Here is a 19,516-nt window from a genome sequence, read left to right on the forward strand (position 1 = left end):
ATTTCAACCCTTTTTGATGGAGTTATGCCCCTTTTTAGGTCACCTGAGACAAAGTCTCACACAGCTGAATTGGATGCTTCCCCATAGGAATTTGTAGGTGTTCTAACTTTAAGCTGTTTCCTTGTCACTAATTGGTGAAACATTGAAGTTGGTATCCTTACTGTGTTTTGATTCTGATTGATAGGAAATTGATTGTCTGATAAGAGTGCTCTCTCCCCTAGCTAATTTACATATAGATAAATAGTCTTCTTCCTCTTCCATACAGATGGCAAAGATGATGATAAAAAGAAGTCTTCCACTTTGGGTCGATTCTTTAGGAATATTGGACTGCGACGATCCGGAAAGAAGCACTCATACAAGCCACATAAAGGTAATGGCTGGCATTACTGTTGTACTGGTGTCCATGGAAACCATACGATTGATTGATTTGATGATATTGACATGTCCTATCAATAATTAGCTCACCGGGTCAAAAGGACCAAGGTGAGCTTATGCCATACCGTGGTGTCCGTCGTCCGGCCGTCGACCGTCTGTCAACAATTTCTTTAAACGACTTCTTTTTCTTAACCACTGATTGGAATTTAACTAAATTTGACTGGAAGCATCCCTAGGTGGTGTGGATTCAAAATTGTACAAATGGTGGGGCTGACCCCCCAGGGGGCTGAGGGGCGGGGCCAAAAGGGGGCATTTTGGCTATATTGCTACAAACGACTTCTTCTGTAGAACTATGATCTGGATATCAATCATATTTAATCAGAAGAATTCATGCGAGGCAGGGATTCAAAATTGTACAAATGGTGGGGCTGACCCCCCAGGGGGCTGAGGGCTGGGCCAAAAGGGGGCAATTTGGCTATATTGCTATAATTGACTTCATCCGTAGAACTATACCATGGATATTGATCATATTTGGTCGGAAGCATTCATGGGAGGCAGGGATTCAAAATTGTACAAATGCTGGGGCTGACCCCCCCCCCCCGGCTAAGGGGTGGGGCCCAAAAATTTTTTTTGCTTGGAAATGGTTGAGATCCCCAACAATTGCTGAGTATAAAGAGAGGAATGCACATTTGCTTCCAGGATGGCCATAGGGTCTGGCCCCACCCTTGGAGACTCAACCCCTGGGTCATAACTTTGAAATGGTTGAGATTCCCAACCCAAAACTATATATATACAAATGCTGGGCAAAAAGAGACAAATGCAGTCATGATATTAGAATTGATCCTGGGGTCTGGCCACAACCCTAGGGACCTAGTTTCTGAGTCACAGCTCGGAAACAGTTGAGATCCCCACCCCATAACCATACATAAAATTGCTGGGCATGCAAAATCAAATACAGATATGCTACAAGGATTGGCCTTGGGGTCTGGCATATTCCCTTGGATCTCATTTGGAGAATATTTTGCCATGATTGCTTTGATATCCAGATGAGCGATACAGGCCCTCTGGGCCTCTTGTTTTATTTTATGTGATTGTATAGGTCACTGATTCAACATTCAGAGCAGTATTTTTAGGTCACTTGAGACAAAGTCTCAAGTGACCTATTGCGATCGCCTTTTGCCCGGCGTCGTCCGGTGTGCGTCCGTAAACAATTTACATTTTCGACTTCTTCTCCAAAACCCCTGAACCAATTTCAATGAAATTTTGCAGAAACCTTCCATGGCCAAAGGTCAACCAAAATTGTGAATTATGTGGTCCCCAGCCCCCAGGGGCCTGAGGGGCGGTGCCAAAAAGGGTAAGATTGACCAAAATTTCAAAAATCTTCTTCTCAAGATCCAGATATGGTAGAATCAAATACTCTTCATAGATGGAAGGGTCTTAAGGTGCTTTAACATAATTCAGCTGACTGACAGAACCACTATTTGTACATAGTACATATACTACCCAGATCTTTCACACTACTTTTGCATTACATGTAGTTCAAGTTACCTTTGTTACAAAATGAATTCTTTTTCATTTGTCAACATCATCGATAACATCAGTTTTTACATAACTCAGGTGACCGCTAAGGCCCATGGGCCTCTTGTTTTATATTCTACTCAAAACTATAAACACAAATCCATACATTAAAAGTAGGAAATTAACCAAGAATCTGAAGCAAACAAAGAATTAAGTATTTACATATTTATACTAAAGCTATATTTCATTTTTCAGGTGACCCGAATGCATTTGACATAACTATGGACGATGATGACCGCATGGCACTAATGTTGATGGTCAAGGAGGGCAAGATCACAACTGAGCACGCCCTACAAGTGGTCAGTGGACATTGGCCGGACGGCACAATTGTAGGGCTGACCTCCAATTAAAGCTTGTGTTTGCTGTGTGCCTATTGTAGTAACTAATTTGTAAATAAGGAGAAGTTGACACCAAGTATACACAAATCAATAAGATAGCATACTTTCCTGAAGTTTGTTGTCCTCAGTCTATATATAAAATGGGGTTCTGTGGGGCTCAATCAAGTTTCTATATTTACCATTGTATGGCATTACCACTATATATCCCTACCAAATTCAGTTGGCATTCATGGCCTATATGAAACCAACTGGATAAAGGCAAATCTAACATTAAGCCCTACATTGAATTTGGCTTTGTCCAGTTGTCATTCATAATGCCTGTGAACTCCAACTGAAAGCAGTTCAATGCTTAAAAATATGCAATGTGGTCCTATGGTGCTCAATCAAGTTTCTAAACATGCAATGTGGTCCTGTGGTGCTCAATTATGTTTCTTAAGTTGCTTTGGGGTCCTGTTGTGCTCAAGTCAAGTTTTTAAACATGCGAAGTGGTCTGGTGGTGCTCAAACAAATTTCTACTCTGATCATGGTCATATCGTCAGTATTATCAGTTTCTTAGGATATATATTTTGTCCTAGTTTGGTGTGATACATATTTTGTCCAATCTTGGTGTGATACCTATTTTGTCCTAGCTTGGTGTGATACATATTTTGTCCTAGCTTGTTGTGATACATATTTTGTCCTAGCTTGTTGTGATACATATTTTGTCCTAGTTTGGTGTGATACATATTTTGTCCTAGTTTAGTGTGATACATATTTTGTGCTAGTTTAGTGCGATACATATTTTGTCCTAGTTTGGTGTGATACATATTTTGTCCTAGCTTGTTGTGATACATATTTTGTCCTGGTTTTGTGTGATCATATATTGTCCTAGTTTAGTGTGATACATGTTTTGTCCTAGCTTGTTGTGATACATATTTTGTCCTAGTTTTGTGTGATCATATATTGTCCTAGTTTAGTGTGATACATATTTTGTCCTAGTTAAGTGTGATACATGTTTTGTCCTAGTTTGGTGTGATACATATTTTGTCATAGTTTGGTGTGATGCATATTTTGTCCTAGTTTAGTGTGATACATGATACATATTTTGTCCTAGTTTAGTGTGTGATACATGTTTTGTCCTAGCTTGTTGTGATACATACTTTGTCCTAGTTTTGTGTGATCATATATTGTCCTAGTTTAGTGTGATACATGTTTTGTCCTAGTTTAGTGTGATACATATATTGTCCTAGTTTTGTCCTAGCTTGTTGTGATACATATTTTGTCCTAGCTTGGTGTGATACATATTTTGTCCTAGCTTGTTGTGATACATATTTTGTCCTAGTTTAGTGTGTGATACATGTTTTGTCCTAGCTTGTTGTGATACATACTTTGTCCTAGTTTTGTGTGATCATATATTGTCCTAGTTTAGTGTGATACAGATTTTGTCCTAGTTTGGTGTGATACATATATTGTCCTGGTTTGGTGTGATACATGTTTTGTCCTAGTTTAGTGTGATACATATATTGTCCTAGTTTGGTGTGTTACATATTTTGTTCTAGTTTGGTGTGATACATATTTTGTCCTAGGTTGGTGTGATACATATTTTGTCCTAGTTTAGTGTGATAATATTTTGTCCTAGTTTAGTGTGATACATTTTTTGTCCTAGTTTGTTGTGATACATATTTTGTCCTAGTTTTGTGTGATCATATATTGTCCTAGTTTAGTGTGATACAGATTTTGTCCTAGTTTGGTGTGATACATATTTTGTCATAGTTTGGTGTGATGCATATTTTGTCCTAGTTTAGTGTGATACATATTTTGCCCTAGTTTGGTGTGATACATATTTTGTCCTAGCTTGTTGTTATACATATTTTGTCCTAGTTTAGTGTGATACATACTTTGTTCTAGCTTGTTGTGATACATAATTTGTCCTAGTTTAGTGTGATACATATTTTGCCCTAGTTTGGTGTGATACATATTTTGTCCTAGTTTGGTGTGATACGTATTTTGTCCTAGTTTGGTGTGATACATATACATATTTTGTCCTAGTTTAGTGTGATACATTTTTTGTCCTAGCTTGTTGTGATACATATTTTGCCCTAGTTTAGTGTGATACATATTTTGTCCTAGCTTGTTGTTATACATATTTTGTCCTAGTTTAGTGTGATACATTTTTTGTCCTAGTTTGTTGTGATACATATTTTGTCCTAGTTTAGTGGGATACATGTTTTGTCCTAGCTTGCTGTGAGACATATTTTGTCCTAGTTTTGTGTGATCATATATTGTCCTAGTTTAGTGTGATACATGTTTTGTCCTAGTTTAGTGTGATACATATATTGTCCTAGTTTAGTGTGAAACATATTTTGTTCTAGCTTGTTGTGATACATAATTTGTCCTAGTTTAGTGTGATACATATTTTGTTCTAGCTTGTTGTGATACATATTTTGTTCTAGTTTAGTGTGATACATATATTGTCCTAGTTTTGTCCTAGCTTGTTGTGATACATATTTTGTCCTAGCTTGGTGTGATACATATTTTGTCCTAGCTTGTTGTGATACCTATTTTGTCCTAGTTTAGTGTGATACATACTTTGTTCTAGCTTGTTGTGATACATAATTTGTCCTAGTTTAGTGTGATACATATATTGTCCTAGTTTAGTGTGAAACATATTTTGTTCTAGCTTGTTGTGATACATAAGTTGTCCTAGTTTAGTGTGATACATATATTGTCCTAGTTTGGTGTGTTACATATTTTGTCCTAGTTTAGTGTGATACATGTTATGTCCTAGCTTGTTGTGATACATATTTTGCCCTAGTTTAGTGTGATACATATTTTGTCCTAGCTTGTTGTTATACATATTTTGTCCTAGTTTAGTGTGATACATTTTTTGTCCTAGCTTGTTGTGATACATATTTTGCCCTAGTTTAGTGTGATACATATTTTGTCCTAGCTTGGTGTGATACATATTTTGTCCTAGCTTGTTGTTATACATATTTTGTCCTAGTTTAGTGTGATACATTTTTTGTCCTAGCTTGTTGTGATACATATTTTGTCCTAGTTTTGTGTGATCATATATTGTCCTAGTTTAGTGTGATACATGTTTTGTCCTAGTTTAGTGTGATACATATTTTGTCATAGTTTGGTGTGATACATATTTTGTCCTAGTTAAGTGTGATACATATATTGTCCTAGTTTGGTGTGTTACATATTTTGTTCTAGTTTGGTGTGATACATATTTTGTCCTAGCTTGGTGTGATACATATTTTGTCCTAGTTTGGTTTGATACATATTTTGTCCTAGTTTGGTGTTATACATATTTTGTCCTAGTTTGGTGTGATGCATATTTTGTTCTAGTTTGGTGTGATACATATTTTGTCCTAGGTTGGTGTGATACATATTTTGTCCTAGTTTAGTTTGATACATATATTGTCCTAGTTTGGTGTGATGCATATATTGTCCTAGTTTGGTGTGATACATATATTGTCCTGGTTTGGTGTGATACATGTTTTGTCCTAGTTTAGTGTGATACATATATTGTCCTAGTTTTGTCCTAGCTTGTTGTGATACATATTTTGCCCTAGTTTAGTGTGATACATATTTTGTCCTAGTTTGGTTTGATACATATTTTGTCCTAGTTTGGTGTTATACATATTTTGTCCTAGTTTGGTGTGATACATATTTTGTCCTAGTTTGGTGTGATACATATTTCATCCTAGTTTTTGTGTGATACATATTTTGTCCTAGCTTGTTGTGATACATATTTTGTCCTAGGTTGGTGTGATACATATTTTGTTCTAGTTTGGTGTGATATATATTTTGTCCTAGTTTGGTGTGATACATATTTTGTCCTAGTTTGGTGTGATACATAATTTGTCCTAGTTTGGTGTGATATATATTTTGTCCTAGTTTGGTGTGATACATATTTTGTTCTAGTTTGGTGTGATACATATTTTGTCCTAGTTTGGTGTGATACATATTTTGTCCTAGTTTGGTGTGATACATATTTTGTCCTAGTTTGGTGTGAGTTGAACTGACAGGCTTCTTATGATACATATATTGTCCTAGTTTGGTGTGATACATATTTTGTCCTAGCTTGTTGTGATACATTTTTTGTCCTAGTTTGGTGTGATACATATTTTGTCCTAGTTTGGTGTGATACATATTTTGTCCTAGTTTGGTGTGATACATATTTTGTCCTAGTTTGTTGTGATACATTTTTTGTCCTAGTTTGTTGTGATACATATTTTGTCCTAGTTTGGTGTGATACATATATTGTCCTAGTTTGTTGTGATACATTTTTTGTCCTAGCTTGTTGTGATACATATTTTGTCCTAGTTTGGTGTGATACATATATTGTCCTAGTTTAGTGTGATACATATTTTGTGCTAGTTTGGTGTGATACATGTTTTGTCCTAGTTTGTTGTGTTACATATTTTGTCCTAGTTTGGTGTGAGTCGAAATGACAATATAGCCTTTCAACAACTAGCTGATGTTTAGAATAAACATATAAAGTTTGTCACCTTGTTGGTATTCGGCCAATCCCATTGTCTCAGCCTATTTTGTCCCATTGTAATTTTATTCCACAGTTACAGCCCTCTTTCATTGTTTTAGGGTATGGTATGTGAATGTTTTAAATACAAGAACTGTTGAACTACTGGTTATACAGGAATAAAATGATGCCTTATATGGTTGGATTCTTAAAAGATAAAAACAAATGTTAATTAAAAGTTAGTTTTCAATACACCTTCTATGTATCTCTTTTTCTGAACAATATTATGGATTCCCAAATTAGCTGTTGTTATTTTGTCTTGAAGGTAAAAAAATATGAGGAAGAACGACGGAAAGATCTTGAACAGGTAAGTGTACAGGTAGTACTATGTATCAGGTAAGCTGCTGTACTAGAAGTCTTCACTGGGTCAGTGTAGGTGTTATTGTTTCATTGTGTTACATATGTATTTTCCATTTTGTGTGACAGCTATACCTTAATATCAGAAATTCAACACATTATTTATATACAACTAAAACACGATAAACAGTTATCTGTTTATTACACATGTTAGCAAAAACATGAATAAGATACACTGAGAAGTATGTGTATACATTATTAACATTTGGCATATCAGGGGCTACTCACTCTACTTGCTTAACATACCCTTAATACAACTTAAACTTGAAATTTGACATCAAGACTCATACCTGCCAACCCTGGACATACTGAAAGAGGGTTATGACCCTCTTTTGAAAATTAAAAAGAGGGTCATAGTGCGCGACGGCTTTTTTCGCAACAAATATAAGAAAAATAGATATTAAATTATAACTTAAAATTTTAATGATGTAAAAGTTACATTCTACATTCATTAAACTGTTCTTTCAGCAGATCTAGCTGATCCTCATCCACAATACCAAATTCAAAGCTGAAAAATAAAAAAGATTTGTCAACAACACAACTTATAAAATTAATTCATAATAATATATATGATACTGTGTTTTCACAGGCATTTTTTATGTCAATTGAAATGGTCCCGACAATAAGATGTCACATTCTGGTTATATAAAATACCATTTTGTTTCTGTCAATGAAAATGGTCCTGACAACAAGAAGTTGCACCCTTCTCATATAAAATATCAGTTTTATACGAGTAGGGTTTGAACTCTTATTGTAAGGATCATTTTGATTGACAGAAACAAATCATCAAATGCCTGTGCGTGTTTTTGACTAGAGTGCAGAATGCAGCGTTTGGTCCACGACCACGGGACTTTGTACACTATAACTCATTTTCCTACGACATTTGATATGTGTACAATTATCTTTTCTTTTAGCAATTCGTGTAGTAGAACCTGCAAGTCCCGATAAAAACTTCTTCCTTCAAGAAGACATAACGTTACCTTCAAAATACGATCTATTCTACGTAAATACAACTCAATTATTCGTTAAAAACCTGACTAATAACTTGTCGGCAAGTTCAGTAACAACGTTCTTTATATAAACATTTGTAAAAACAGTTCTAGTACGTATATAAACAACTCACAACTTACCTGTTGGTGAGAAACGGAAACAGGAAATAGATCGTCTTTCTTGTGAAGAAGGATGGAAAAGTCTAGAGAATTCCGAGTGACTTCTATAACTTCTAATATACAAAAAGATTCCGGGTAAAAACGGGTGAAATTGACGAAATCCGGGTCAAAATAGTAACCCGGCGGGTGAAGTTATAAAAGCGGGTGAAGGGCTAAAATCCCGGGTGTAACCCGATGAAATCGGGTCACTTGGCAGGTATGCAAGACTCCAAAAAGACACCCAGAGAAAAGGCTTGACTCTGCCGAACTCCAGAGAAGCAACTTGACTGTTAAGTATTTATGGAGAAAATGAGAAATAGAATACTCTTAACCTAAAGAAGAAGCTTGACTCTACTGAGCTGCAGAGAAGAAGCTTGACTCTACTTAGCTGCAGAGAAGAAGCTTGACTCTACTGAGCTGCAGAGAATAAGCTTGACTCTACTGAGCTGCAGAGAAGAAGCTTGGCTCTACTGAGCTGCAGAGAAGAAGCTTGACTCTACTGAGTTGCAGAGAAGCGACTTGACTCTAAGTATTCCTGGAGATGATGATACATATATAGAAGCTACTGACATAGTAAATGAATAATATTTAAATTAATAAAGTATTGTGGGTAAAATTCCCCTGGAATTAAAACCTGAGTTAAAGAATAAATTACAAAGAGTGAGTAGCCCACCTAACAATATAAGGAACAATATACAGGAAGAAACAGGTTACTGTTTGTGAAGAAAAATAAATAAAAGTACATCAAAGGTGAATCTGGGGACGGTGGATGGGTGCGTAAAAACAAACGATGATAATCCGCCAAAAACAAAGAATAAATAGGATGCTGTCAATACTAATACCCCTCTAGGGGATAATGCTGATTGGTCAAAATCTACCCCACTCATTAGCATAAATATATCAACAACTTGCATAGAGATATGACTAGCTATATAGCTACATATCAAGATGCATATGGACACAACCTGCCAAAGCATCTATTCTTGTAATAAGCAACACAAAGAAAAGATACAAAATGTACATGAACATTTAAGTGCATTTTTTAACATTATGAATTCATGACTAAACAAAAAATACACTAAACAAGCCATGCATGTAGAAGTACATATAGTTGTATACAAACTATAATTTAACATTTAACATGTCAAATTATCATTGAAATATAAATTGATTGAAATTCCCGCTTTTGACTACAAATAAGCTCCCACTCCTAGTAAAAAGACTGTTCATGATAAGTAGGAAATGTTACCAACTTTGGAAACAATATTTTACTTGTCTTCTTTTATCTTACATTTTCTAAGCATATAATTGTAATTTTCAGAGGGAGAAGGCTTTCAAAAGGAAAAAAAAACAGACAAGGCCTGTCAAGTCCCCATCGGCTACTTACACAGGTGAGTGTAGGGGTACACATGGGACTATTTGTCAGGTACACAGGTGAGAGTAAGGGTACAAAAGTGAATATGTGTCAGGAACATAGGTGAGTGTGACAGATATACAGGTGAGTGTGGGGGTACACAAGTGAATACATATCAGGTACATAAGTAAGTATGACAGATACACAGGTAAGTATGAAAGATACACAGGTGAGTGTGACAGGTACATAGGTAAGTGTGACAGGTACATAAATAAGTGTGACAGGTACACAGGTGAATGTGACAGATACACAGGTGAGTGTGACAGGTAAATAAGTAAGCGTGACAGGTAATTGTGACAGGTAAATAAGTGTGACAGGTAAATAAGTAAGTGTGACAGGTATACAGGTAATTGTGACAGGTAAATAAGTGTGACAGGTAAATAAATAAGTGTGACAGGTATACAGGTAATTGTGACAGGGAAATAAGTGTGACAGGTACATAAGTAAGTGTGACAGGTACACAGGTAAGTGTGACAGATATACAGGTGAGTGTGACAGGTAAATAAGTAAGTGTGACAGGTAATGTGACAGGTACATAGGGTGTGACAGGTAAATAAATAAGTGTGACAGGTATACAGGTAATTGTGACAGGTAAATAAGTGTGACAGGTACATAAGTAAGTGTGACAGGTACACAGGTAAGTGTGACAGATATACAGGTGAGTGTGACAGGTAAATAAGTAAGTGTGACAGGTACACAGGTGAGTGTGACAGGTAAATAAGTAAGTGTGACACTTAAGTAAGTGTGACAGGTACACAGTTGAGTGTGACAGGTAAATACGTATGTGTGACAGGTACATAGGTGAGTGTGACAGGTACATAGGTGAGTGTGACAGGTACACAGATATAGTCATAATTTAAGAATTAATATTTGTTAATTTTAGGGTCAATGCCTCGTTGTGATGTATGTTCCGGTTTCAAGGGGTCCCCCCATGACCTTGGCTACCCGACGGGGAATGTTTGTGTGGACCCCACCCACCAGATGGAGTACAGCCAGCACCGTCGTGTACACAGTGTTGGTCATATCGATCATGCCTACTCTTCCCGCTCCCCAGAGGGCACACGCTCACTCAACTGTACACCCACCCACTGTGCCATGAGTCGGTCATCGGCAGTGAGTACTCCGGTCAGTTTTTACTCCCCAGGCCACCATCCTAAACTGTACTCCCCAGTATTCCCACAGGATCCACGCCTTTCTCTCTACCAATGTCGCGCCTGCAGCCATCACAATAGCTCCATGTCCTCAGGGGGTGTCACTGGTCGCTGTCACACGGCCCTTGGTGTGCGCGTCAGTCAAAGTGAATCATCACCTGGTGTAAATATAACTCGGGAGGACCTGTCACCAGGTGGCGAGGCCAGTCGGTCGGGGTCATGTGTTGACCATTCCCCCTCCACTACCTCCTTTGACCTTGTGTCATCCGAGTCTGAACACTCTATCGATTGTCAATCACATGGCCATGTTCCTTACAACCACACACCCAGTCACAAGGAGAGCGGCCACTACCTCAGCAACACTGGTGCAATATCTACGAACCCCGGGGACAGGAACAGATCACCCCAGGTTCAGGGGGTGTGGCAGAAAAACGTGACCCATCGGGACGCAAATAGCCGAAACCATGGCAAGGTAAGACAACTCTGTGTTGTGTAAGGATATAGAAGTTAAAACTGGTTGTTATTTAAATCATGTTTAAGAGTTCATAGTTAGGGCCCCGTATCGGAGATACGGGTGCCCTATAGTAATCACTCTGTCTGTCTGTCCGTCCACAAATTTTATTTCTGGCTGATAACTTTGGTATTTATTGACCGATGTACATGAAACTTGGTCAAGATGTTCAGTTCACAAAAATACACCTTGAGGTAAAAGGTCAAGGTCAAAGGTCAAGGTCATTAGGTTCAAAGGTCAAGGTCAAATTTTGCATCTTTTCACTGGTGAACATTTTGGTATGACACTTTGAAGCAATGTTGCTCAGAATTAAAGAAAGAGTCAACTGACCAAAGGTCAAGGTCATCAGGTCAGAGGTCAAGGTCAAATTTTGTAGCTTTTCACTAATGAGCATTTTATGACATTATGAAGCAAAGTTGTTCGGAATTAAACAAAGAGACACACTGAGGTAAAAAGTTGATTTCAAAGGATAAGGTATTTACATTTCTGTTAGCCCAGCAAATATGGAAGGAAACAAGACTCACATCATAGTACATGTAAAATGTATATTTTGCTTCCTTGCGATTCTTTTTGAAGTCCAAACGTCAAACGTCAAGCTCAGCTATATGGGCAGATTGCTTCTTGATGATTATGGGGGATATAATGCCACAAGACGGGGCCCTTACTCACCTGTCAGTGTTCTAGTCCACGGGGCACTTACTCACCTGTCAGTGTTCTAGTTTTACCAGTTATCATAACATACACAAAATAAGACATACTTGTAATGTAGAAAGCCAGACATTCATCCAATGACAAATATCTTGTAAATAGGCTGAATGACAAAGATAATTAACTGATAACATATCTTAAACTGCTAAACAAGATCTAGTATTAAGTGAGACAGTAAATTAGTGACTCTGATATTTGGCTCAGATATTTGAGTCCTACTGTTTTGGATAGGCAGACAATCACTTGCTAATCATTAGTAATCATGCAAATGAGAAAAGGCAAACAACTGCTTATCTGCCAAAAATCTTTTCATAATTTATCAAAAACTTTCTGAAATGTGTCCATAAACTAGATACATTTTAACATCAATAACAATCTCCAAAACTCAAAACAGCCATGCTTGTTTTATATCAATGTTAAGGGAATTCTAAATAATTTCAGCCGGAACCATGTACTTGTTTTTATGTGAATTTAATTGTAGTCTTTCTATTTGCAAATGTTGGATCAAATTGAAAAGATGCCATCTTGATATCTGGGATAAAAATGTGTAAGGAACAGACGTACACTGCTTTTAAGAAGTTGTAGCACTAAAGGCTCTGGCTGTAATAAGTAATCTAGATATTTAGATAGGCTGACTGCGTTTTGTTAAGAAGTTGTAGCACTATAGGCTCTGGCTGTAATAAGTAATCTAGATATTTAGATAGGCTGACTGCGTTTTGTTAAGAAGTTGTAGCACTATAGGCTCTGGCTGTAATAAGTAATCTAGATATTTAGATAGGCTGACTGCGTTTTGTTAAGAAGTTGTAGCACTATAGGCTCTGGCTGTAATAAGTAATCTAGATATTTAGATAGGCTGACTGCGTTTTGTTAAGAAGTTGTAGCACTATAGGCTCTGGCTGTAATAAGTAATCTAGATATTTAGATAGGCTGACTGCGTTTTGTTAAGAAGTTGTAGCACTATAGGCTCTGGCTGTAATAAGTAATCTAGATATTTAGATAGGCTGACTGCGTTTTGTTAAGAAGTTGTAGCACTATAGGCTCTGGCTGTAATAAGTAATCTAGATATTTAGATAGGCTGACTGCGTTTTGTTAAGAAGTTGTAGCACTATAGGCTCTGGCTGTAATAAGTAATCTAGATATTTAGATAGGCTGACTGCGTTTTGTTAAGAAGTTGTAGCACTATAGGCTCTGGCTGTAATAAGTAATCTAGATATTTAGATAGGCTGACTGCGTTTTGTTAAGAAGTTGTAGCACTATAGGCTCTGGCTGTAATAAGTAATCTAGATATTTAGATAGGCTGACTGCGTTTTGTTAAGAAGTTGTAGCACTATAGGCTCTGGCTGTAATAAGTAATCTAGATATTTAGATAGGCTGACTGCGTTTTGTTAAGAAGTTGTAGCACTATAGGCTCTGGCTGTAATAAGTAATCTAGATATTTAGATAGGCTGACTGCGTTTTGTTAAGAAGTTGTAGCACTATAGGCTCTGGCTGTAATAAGTAATCTAGATATTTAGATAGGCTGACTGCGTTTTGTTAAGAAGTTGTAGCACTATAGGCTCTGGCTGTAATAAGTAATCTAGATATTTAGATAGGCTGACTGCGTTTTGTTAAGAAGTTGTAGCACTATAGGCTCTGGCTGTAATAAGTAATCTAGATATTTAGATAGGCTGACTGCGTTTTGTTAAGAAGTTGTAGCACTATAGGCTCTGGCTGTAATAAGTAATCTAGATATTTAGATAGGCTGACTGCGTTTTGTTAAGAAGTTGTAGCACTATAGGCTCTGGCTGTAATAAGTAATCTAGATATTTAGATAGGCTGACTGCGTTTTGTTAAGAAGTTGTAGCACTATAGGCTCTGGCTGTAATAAGTAATCTAGATATTTAGATAGGCTGACTGCGTTTTGTTAAGAAGTTGTAGCACTATAGGCTCTGGCTGTAATAAGTAATCTAGATATTTAGATAGGCTGACTGCGTTTTGTTAAGAAGTTGTAGCACTATAGGCTCTGGCTGTAATAAGTAATCTAGATATTTAGATAGGCTGACTGCGTTTTGTTAAGAAGTTGTAGCACTATAGGCTCTGGCTGTAATAAGTAATCTAGATATTTAGATAGGCTGACTGCGTTTTGTTAAGAAGTTGTAGCACTATAGGCTCTGGCTGTAATAAGTAATCTAGATATTTAGATAGGCTGACTGCGTTTTGTTAAGAAGTTGTAGCACTATAGGCTCTGGCTGTAATAAGTAATCTAGATATTTAGATAGGCTGACTGCGTTTTGTTAAGAAGTTGTAGCACTATAGGCTCTGGCTGTAATAAGTAATCTAGATATTTAGATAGGCTGACTGCGTTTTGTTAAGAAGTTGTAGCACTATAGGCTCTGGCTGTAATAAGTAATCTAGATATTTAGATAGGCTGACTGCGTTTTGTTAAGAAGTTGTAGCACTATAGGCTCTGGCTGTAATAAGTAATCTAGATATTTAGATAGGCTGACTGCGTTTTGTTAAGAAGTTGTAGCACTATAGGCTCTGGCTGTAATAAGTAATCTAGATATTTAGATAGGCTGACTGCGTTTTGTTAAGAAGTTGTAGCACTATAGGCTCTGGCTGTAATAAGTAATCTAGATATTTAGATAGGCTGACTGCGTTTTGTTAAGAAGTTGTAGCACTATAGGCTCTGGCTGTAATAAGTAATCTAGATATTTAGATAGGCTGACTGCGTTTTGTTAAGAAGTTGTAGCACTATAGGCTCTGGCTGTAATAAGTAATCTAGATATTTAGATAGGCTGACTGCGTTTTGTTAAGAAGTTGTAGCACTATAGGCTCTGGCTGTAATAAGTAATCTAGATATTTAGATAGGCTGACTGCGTTTTGTTAAGAAGTTGTAGCACTATAGGCTCTGGCTGTAATAAGTAATCTAGATATTTAGATAGGCTGACTGCGTTTTGTTAAGAAGTTGTAGCACTATAGGCTCTGGCTGTAATAAGAAATCTAGATATTTAGATAGGCTGACTGCGTTTTGTTAAGTTGTAGCACTATAGGCTCTGGCTGTAATAAGAAATCTAGATATTTAGATAGGCTGACTGCGTTTTGTTAAGAAGTTGTAGCACTATTGGCTCTGGCTGTAATAAGAAATCTAGATATTTAGATAGGCTGACTGCGTTTTGTTAAGAAGTTGTAGCACTATAGGCTCCGGCTGTAATAAGTAATCTAGATATTTAGATAGGCTGACTGCGTTTTGTTTAAGTGTGCAGGTCAAGTGGTATGCTGATTATGAAACTGAAAGTGGAATACACTAAACATGTGATCGTATGAATTTATTGAGCAATTGTGACTCTGTTCGTTAAAAAATCCTATCTCTGGCCATGCTGATCGGATACAATTTTCAAAAACAGTTAGGTGACAGTGTAATGAATCTTTAACACTGATGTCAAAGTAACAGCAATCAGTTAAGATTCAATATTGTAATGGACACACCCAACACTAATTACTAAAGTCTGATATGTAAAAACTAGGCGTAGTCGAAGCAGAGCGAAACATAGTGTGTATATTCAAAGGAGACAGTTTGCTTTGTACTATTGTTTATGCATGCTATTGTTTTGGTTGTATTGAGAATAATTTTTATGTTTCTTTTTCTTCATTCCAAACAGTTCTTCTGCAAATTATCTAATACATCTGATGCACAATAGATAAGCGGTACAAAGAGCAATGTGCTCTTTGATTCGTTAGGCTTGCCAACTTCTTGATAACTATTATTCCTTATAGTAAAGGAACTCCTTAAAATTTTGAACAAGACGCTCAGGACTTGAATGAAAAAAAAAGTATAGAAATCTCTGTGAGAGGGTGAAGAATATTGTTTGATAGGATCTATAGAGAACACGCCACACCATCACAATCTGATATTTTTCTCCTAACAGTCAACACGCATTGTGCATTTTTCAGAAAAATAAGGAAGTGATCAATATCAGTTTGACATTTTATTTCCCCTTTTTTGGACTGTCCCTTTTCTTTGTTTCATAGTCTGATTTCCCTTTTTGATATTCTTTTTTCAAGCCTTTTTCACATTGCCATTATGAAGTGATTCGCTGCTGATAAAATTAGTCGAATGATGTGTTTTAGATGCTTGTTACTCGTAACTCTCCAGTTCATACATCATTTTAAAATCAATAGTTATCACGTTAAAATAAAATGTTGGCATGACCCTGATGCAAAATTCACAACAATTTCACACGATTCTGCCAACATTCCTGTACTAACTGTGACAGTTGAGCCTTGCTGATTTTTGATTGGCTTAAACAAGCTATAATAGGGTGTGGCTGCCTCACTGTCACGTGTGAATGACTAGTCACAAGTTGTGGGCAGTGTGGCCTCCTCTCTGGCCGGGGCACGCCTGATAGTCGTTTGCACCTTGTTGCTTTTCTTGTGCTCCCATCAAGTGGCTGAGTAACCACCGTTCTTTGCGTTTTCTAAGTTTTATTGATTTTGAATGGTTGTAACACTAGTTGGAGTGCTGGCATTGCAGAGGACATTAATCAAATGATGATGAAGCGTTTTGTGCCTTTTTGTTGAATTCTGCTTCACCATGGCCATTGCATCTCATCAGATGTGTAACATGCCTGGGGTTTGGACAGCAAGCATTTTTTATTTGTTTCGCCACTTTATGGTGGCCCTTTAGGGACAGATTGACGACTGTCATTGATGAATTATTCAATCTCCTGTACATAGCTATAAACCGGCCCCTGGACCCACCAGCATCTCTACTGTTACTGTGGTACACCAGCTTATTACCAGATTAATGAAATCTATATGCTTCCTCTCAACTTCACGCCAAATGAGGGGAAGTGGTCGGCCGTTTGAGGATTGTTAATAGTACAAGCTGTAATTGTTCCGACAAACAGGCGTCCTAAAGATATTGTCGTCTATTGGCTAAGCCTCATTTCCTGTATACGAACATGCCTGGTGCCGAAGGTGTCATGGAACTATAGCAGGGCAGTGTTTAGGATAAGTACACGAGGATAGCTGGGCAGTGTTTAGGATAAGTACACGGGGAGAAGGATCTGTGACAAGAGTGTTGGGTTTCTAGCAGACTGATACAGTCAAGGAATGCCTGGTTTTCTCTAATCACTCTAATGTTGGCTTCCATTAACTGTGGTAGGGTACATGTTGTAGTGGAAGGGCGTGTATAACGACACGGTTATTACACTGTCAATAATGGTACCATAATGGTACATATCCTAATGGGATAGAAGAAATATGCGACAGGGAGGCTAGTTAAGGTAATTGGATTGTGTCACCATTTCTCAGTAGAATTTCTTCAAATTTTGTAGATATATTGCTTTGAAGTAAAGAAAATTTTCTGCCACCAAAAAAATATAGGTTGTCAGAATTTTAAGGATTTTAATGGAAATTTATGTAAAAAGGAGTGAATTTTGAAAAAAACAAAAAAGACAATATTTTGCAAAATGATGTCAATAAAAATGATACTTACATAGATTAGTATTGCATTTTTGTATATCAATTTAATAAATGCTGAAATTGTGTAAAATTAATTATCTAGAAACGATTAAAAATTGACATTTTATAATAAAATCATGTACGCATAGCAATTGCATGTAATAGTTATCTTTCTTAAAAAACTTCACAGTAGTGAAATAGGTAGCCGGTTTCCTGAAGTATAGAAAAATGAACACATGTGACTCATTAATAAAAAAAACCCTGAATTAATGCCTGGATTGCTTTGAAATACTTTAATATTGAGAGAACACACTGTTGTGTCAATAATAAACCAACAATATTCATCAATTTAATATTAAACAGTAGAATATGCGGAAATTGTGATACTGTCTCCCTACATTGGATTTTCAACTAGGGATGAACTTCCTATTTCCGTTTATCATTGACACATAATTCATTAGCCTATTGTGCTCTGGTCAACATTTACACTTTTAGTTTCTGCTAGATAACATGCTTAAATATCATTAGATTTTGATAAAACTTGATTAGCATTGAAAGGCTGAATCTATTTGCTTAATTCTGGTGAAATTTGGTAAACATTTATATTAAATAAAGGCTCAGCTTGATGTTGAACAAAATCTGTGCATACTTTATTTGCCTACTGCGCTGTGATTGGTCAACAGTTTTTGCACAATTATTTGATGAAATGTGATCAGATTCTTCTGGAACATGGTGAACATGTCAAAACACATGCTAAGTTATATGGTGAACCAAATCGGTGCATGGCATTAGACAGGTTATATTGTGTTGGGTACTCTTGTTATCACAATAACATGGATATGTATTTGCTGTATGTTTCAGGAAAACTTAGTGATTGGGGCTTCCCCTAAGTCTGCAAGCTCTGAAAGTAACCATAGCAACCACAGTGCTGATTCGAGTGGACTGTGTAAGTATTTAGTGCCTCCCAGAGGTCACCGTTACTCTCCTGGCAGCAAATGTCTCGTACCTTTATAAATATCTCTATGACAAACAAAAGAAAGGTATGTGTTTGTTGAAAATTCATGAAGTAAAGGCAAGGTCAAAGGTCAAGGTATAAGAAGGCCAGTGTGTGGCAGTGTAGGGGTTCCAGTGTGACATAAGTTAAGTTTATTGGCACATTTAAGGTGTTAGTGATGTTGAAGAGATGAATCGTTGATCATGTTACACACATTACATTAATGTATCATTAATAATAAAAACGAGATAATAAACACAGTTTTATTGTACGGTTCAGAGTAGGAATGTCCTTGACTCACTTTCTAAGCATAACACCATCAATGCAGTTTTATGTACATTGTACAGTTAAAAAAAAACCATGTACTTGAATTACCAGCTTACATTTGATTCATGGAAGCAAAAACAGATCAATGTATGTTTCCAGAATATAATTGTATTGATTATAGGAAGTTTTTCCATGTCTCCTTAGTAACAAGTCAACAAGTTATTAGTTGTCAGGTGTTATTTTGTGGATTTTACTGAAATACAAATTATGCATTAAGAGAAAATAAAAGAACTGATGAAGAGTTTTGAGCTGGATATTAGATGAGATCTGTTATTTTATATTGTCAATAAAAGCTGATCCTTTCCTTACAAAGTTTTATGATTTAATTGCTAAATAGGTAGTTACCGTAGTGCCAGCCCCAATGGGGGCCAGACAGTGGTGCCAGTGGACGAGGTTTCAGGGTGTGGTCAAGTTTCCTATGTCCAGGCACACAGTGACTTTGTCCCAACCTCAAACAGTAGGGACGCCCTCACACTACAGGTAAGTACCTCAGTGCCTAAGTCTTGACCCTGAACAATAGGGATGAGCTCATACTACAGGTAAGTACCTCAGTGCCTTCGTCCTGACCCTGAACAGTAGGAACCACCTCATACTACAGGTAAGTACCTCAGTGCCTTCGTCCTGACCCTGAACAGTAGGGAC

At 36.9% G+C, this 19,516-nt stretch overlaps 1 protein-coding gene across 4 annotated transcripts in view; it reads left to right on the forward strand.

Moving 5' to 3' along the window:
- Nucleotides 1-19,516, forward strand: part of LOC110459442 (SAM and SH3 domain-containing protein 1-like) — a 115,868-nt gene that overhangs the window by 81,486 nt on the left and 14,866 nt on the right. For 3 of the 4 annotated variants that reach the window (XM_021511696.1, XM_021511699.1, XM_021511700.1), the window contains exons 6-12: nucleotides 266-370; nucleotides 2,149-2,282; nucleotides 7,085-7,126; nucleotides 9,646-9,715; nucleotides 10,622-11,361; nucleotides 18,415-18,499; nucleotides 19,212-19,354. In XM_021511696.1, the coding sequence (XP_021367371.1) occupies nucleotides 266-370; nucleotides 2,149-2,282; nucleotides 7,085-7,126; nucleotides 9,646-9,715; nucleotides 10,622-11,361; nucleotides 18,415-18,499; nucleotides 19,212-19,354 (1,319 nt within the window). The remainder of the gene's footprint in view (nucleotides 1-265; nucleotides 371-2,148; nucleotides 2,283-7,084; nucleotides 7,127-9,645; nucleotides 9,716-10,621; nucleotides 11,362-18,414; nucleotides 18,500-19,211; nucleotides 19,355-19,516) is intronic. The other variant, XM_021511697.1, reaches the window with a different exon arrangement.

The sequence above is a fragment of the Mizuhopecten yessoensis genome, unplaced genomic scaffold, assembly GCF_002113885.1.
Source record: "Mizuhopecten yessoensis strain PY_sf001 unplaced genomic scaffold, ASM211388v2 scaffold10067, whole genome shotgun sequence".
Lineage (NCBI taxonomy): Eukaryota > Metazoa > Mollusca > Bivalvia > Pectinida > Pectinidae > Mizuhopecten > Mizuhopecten yessoensis.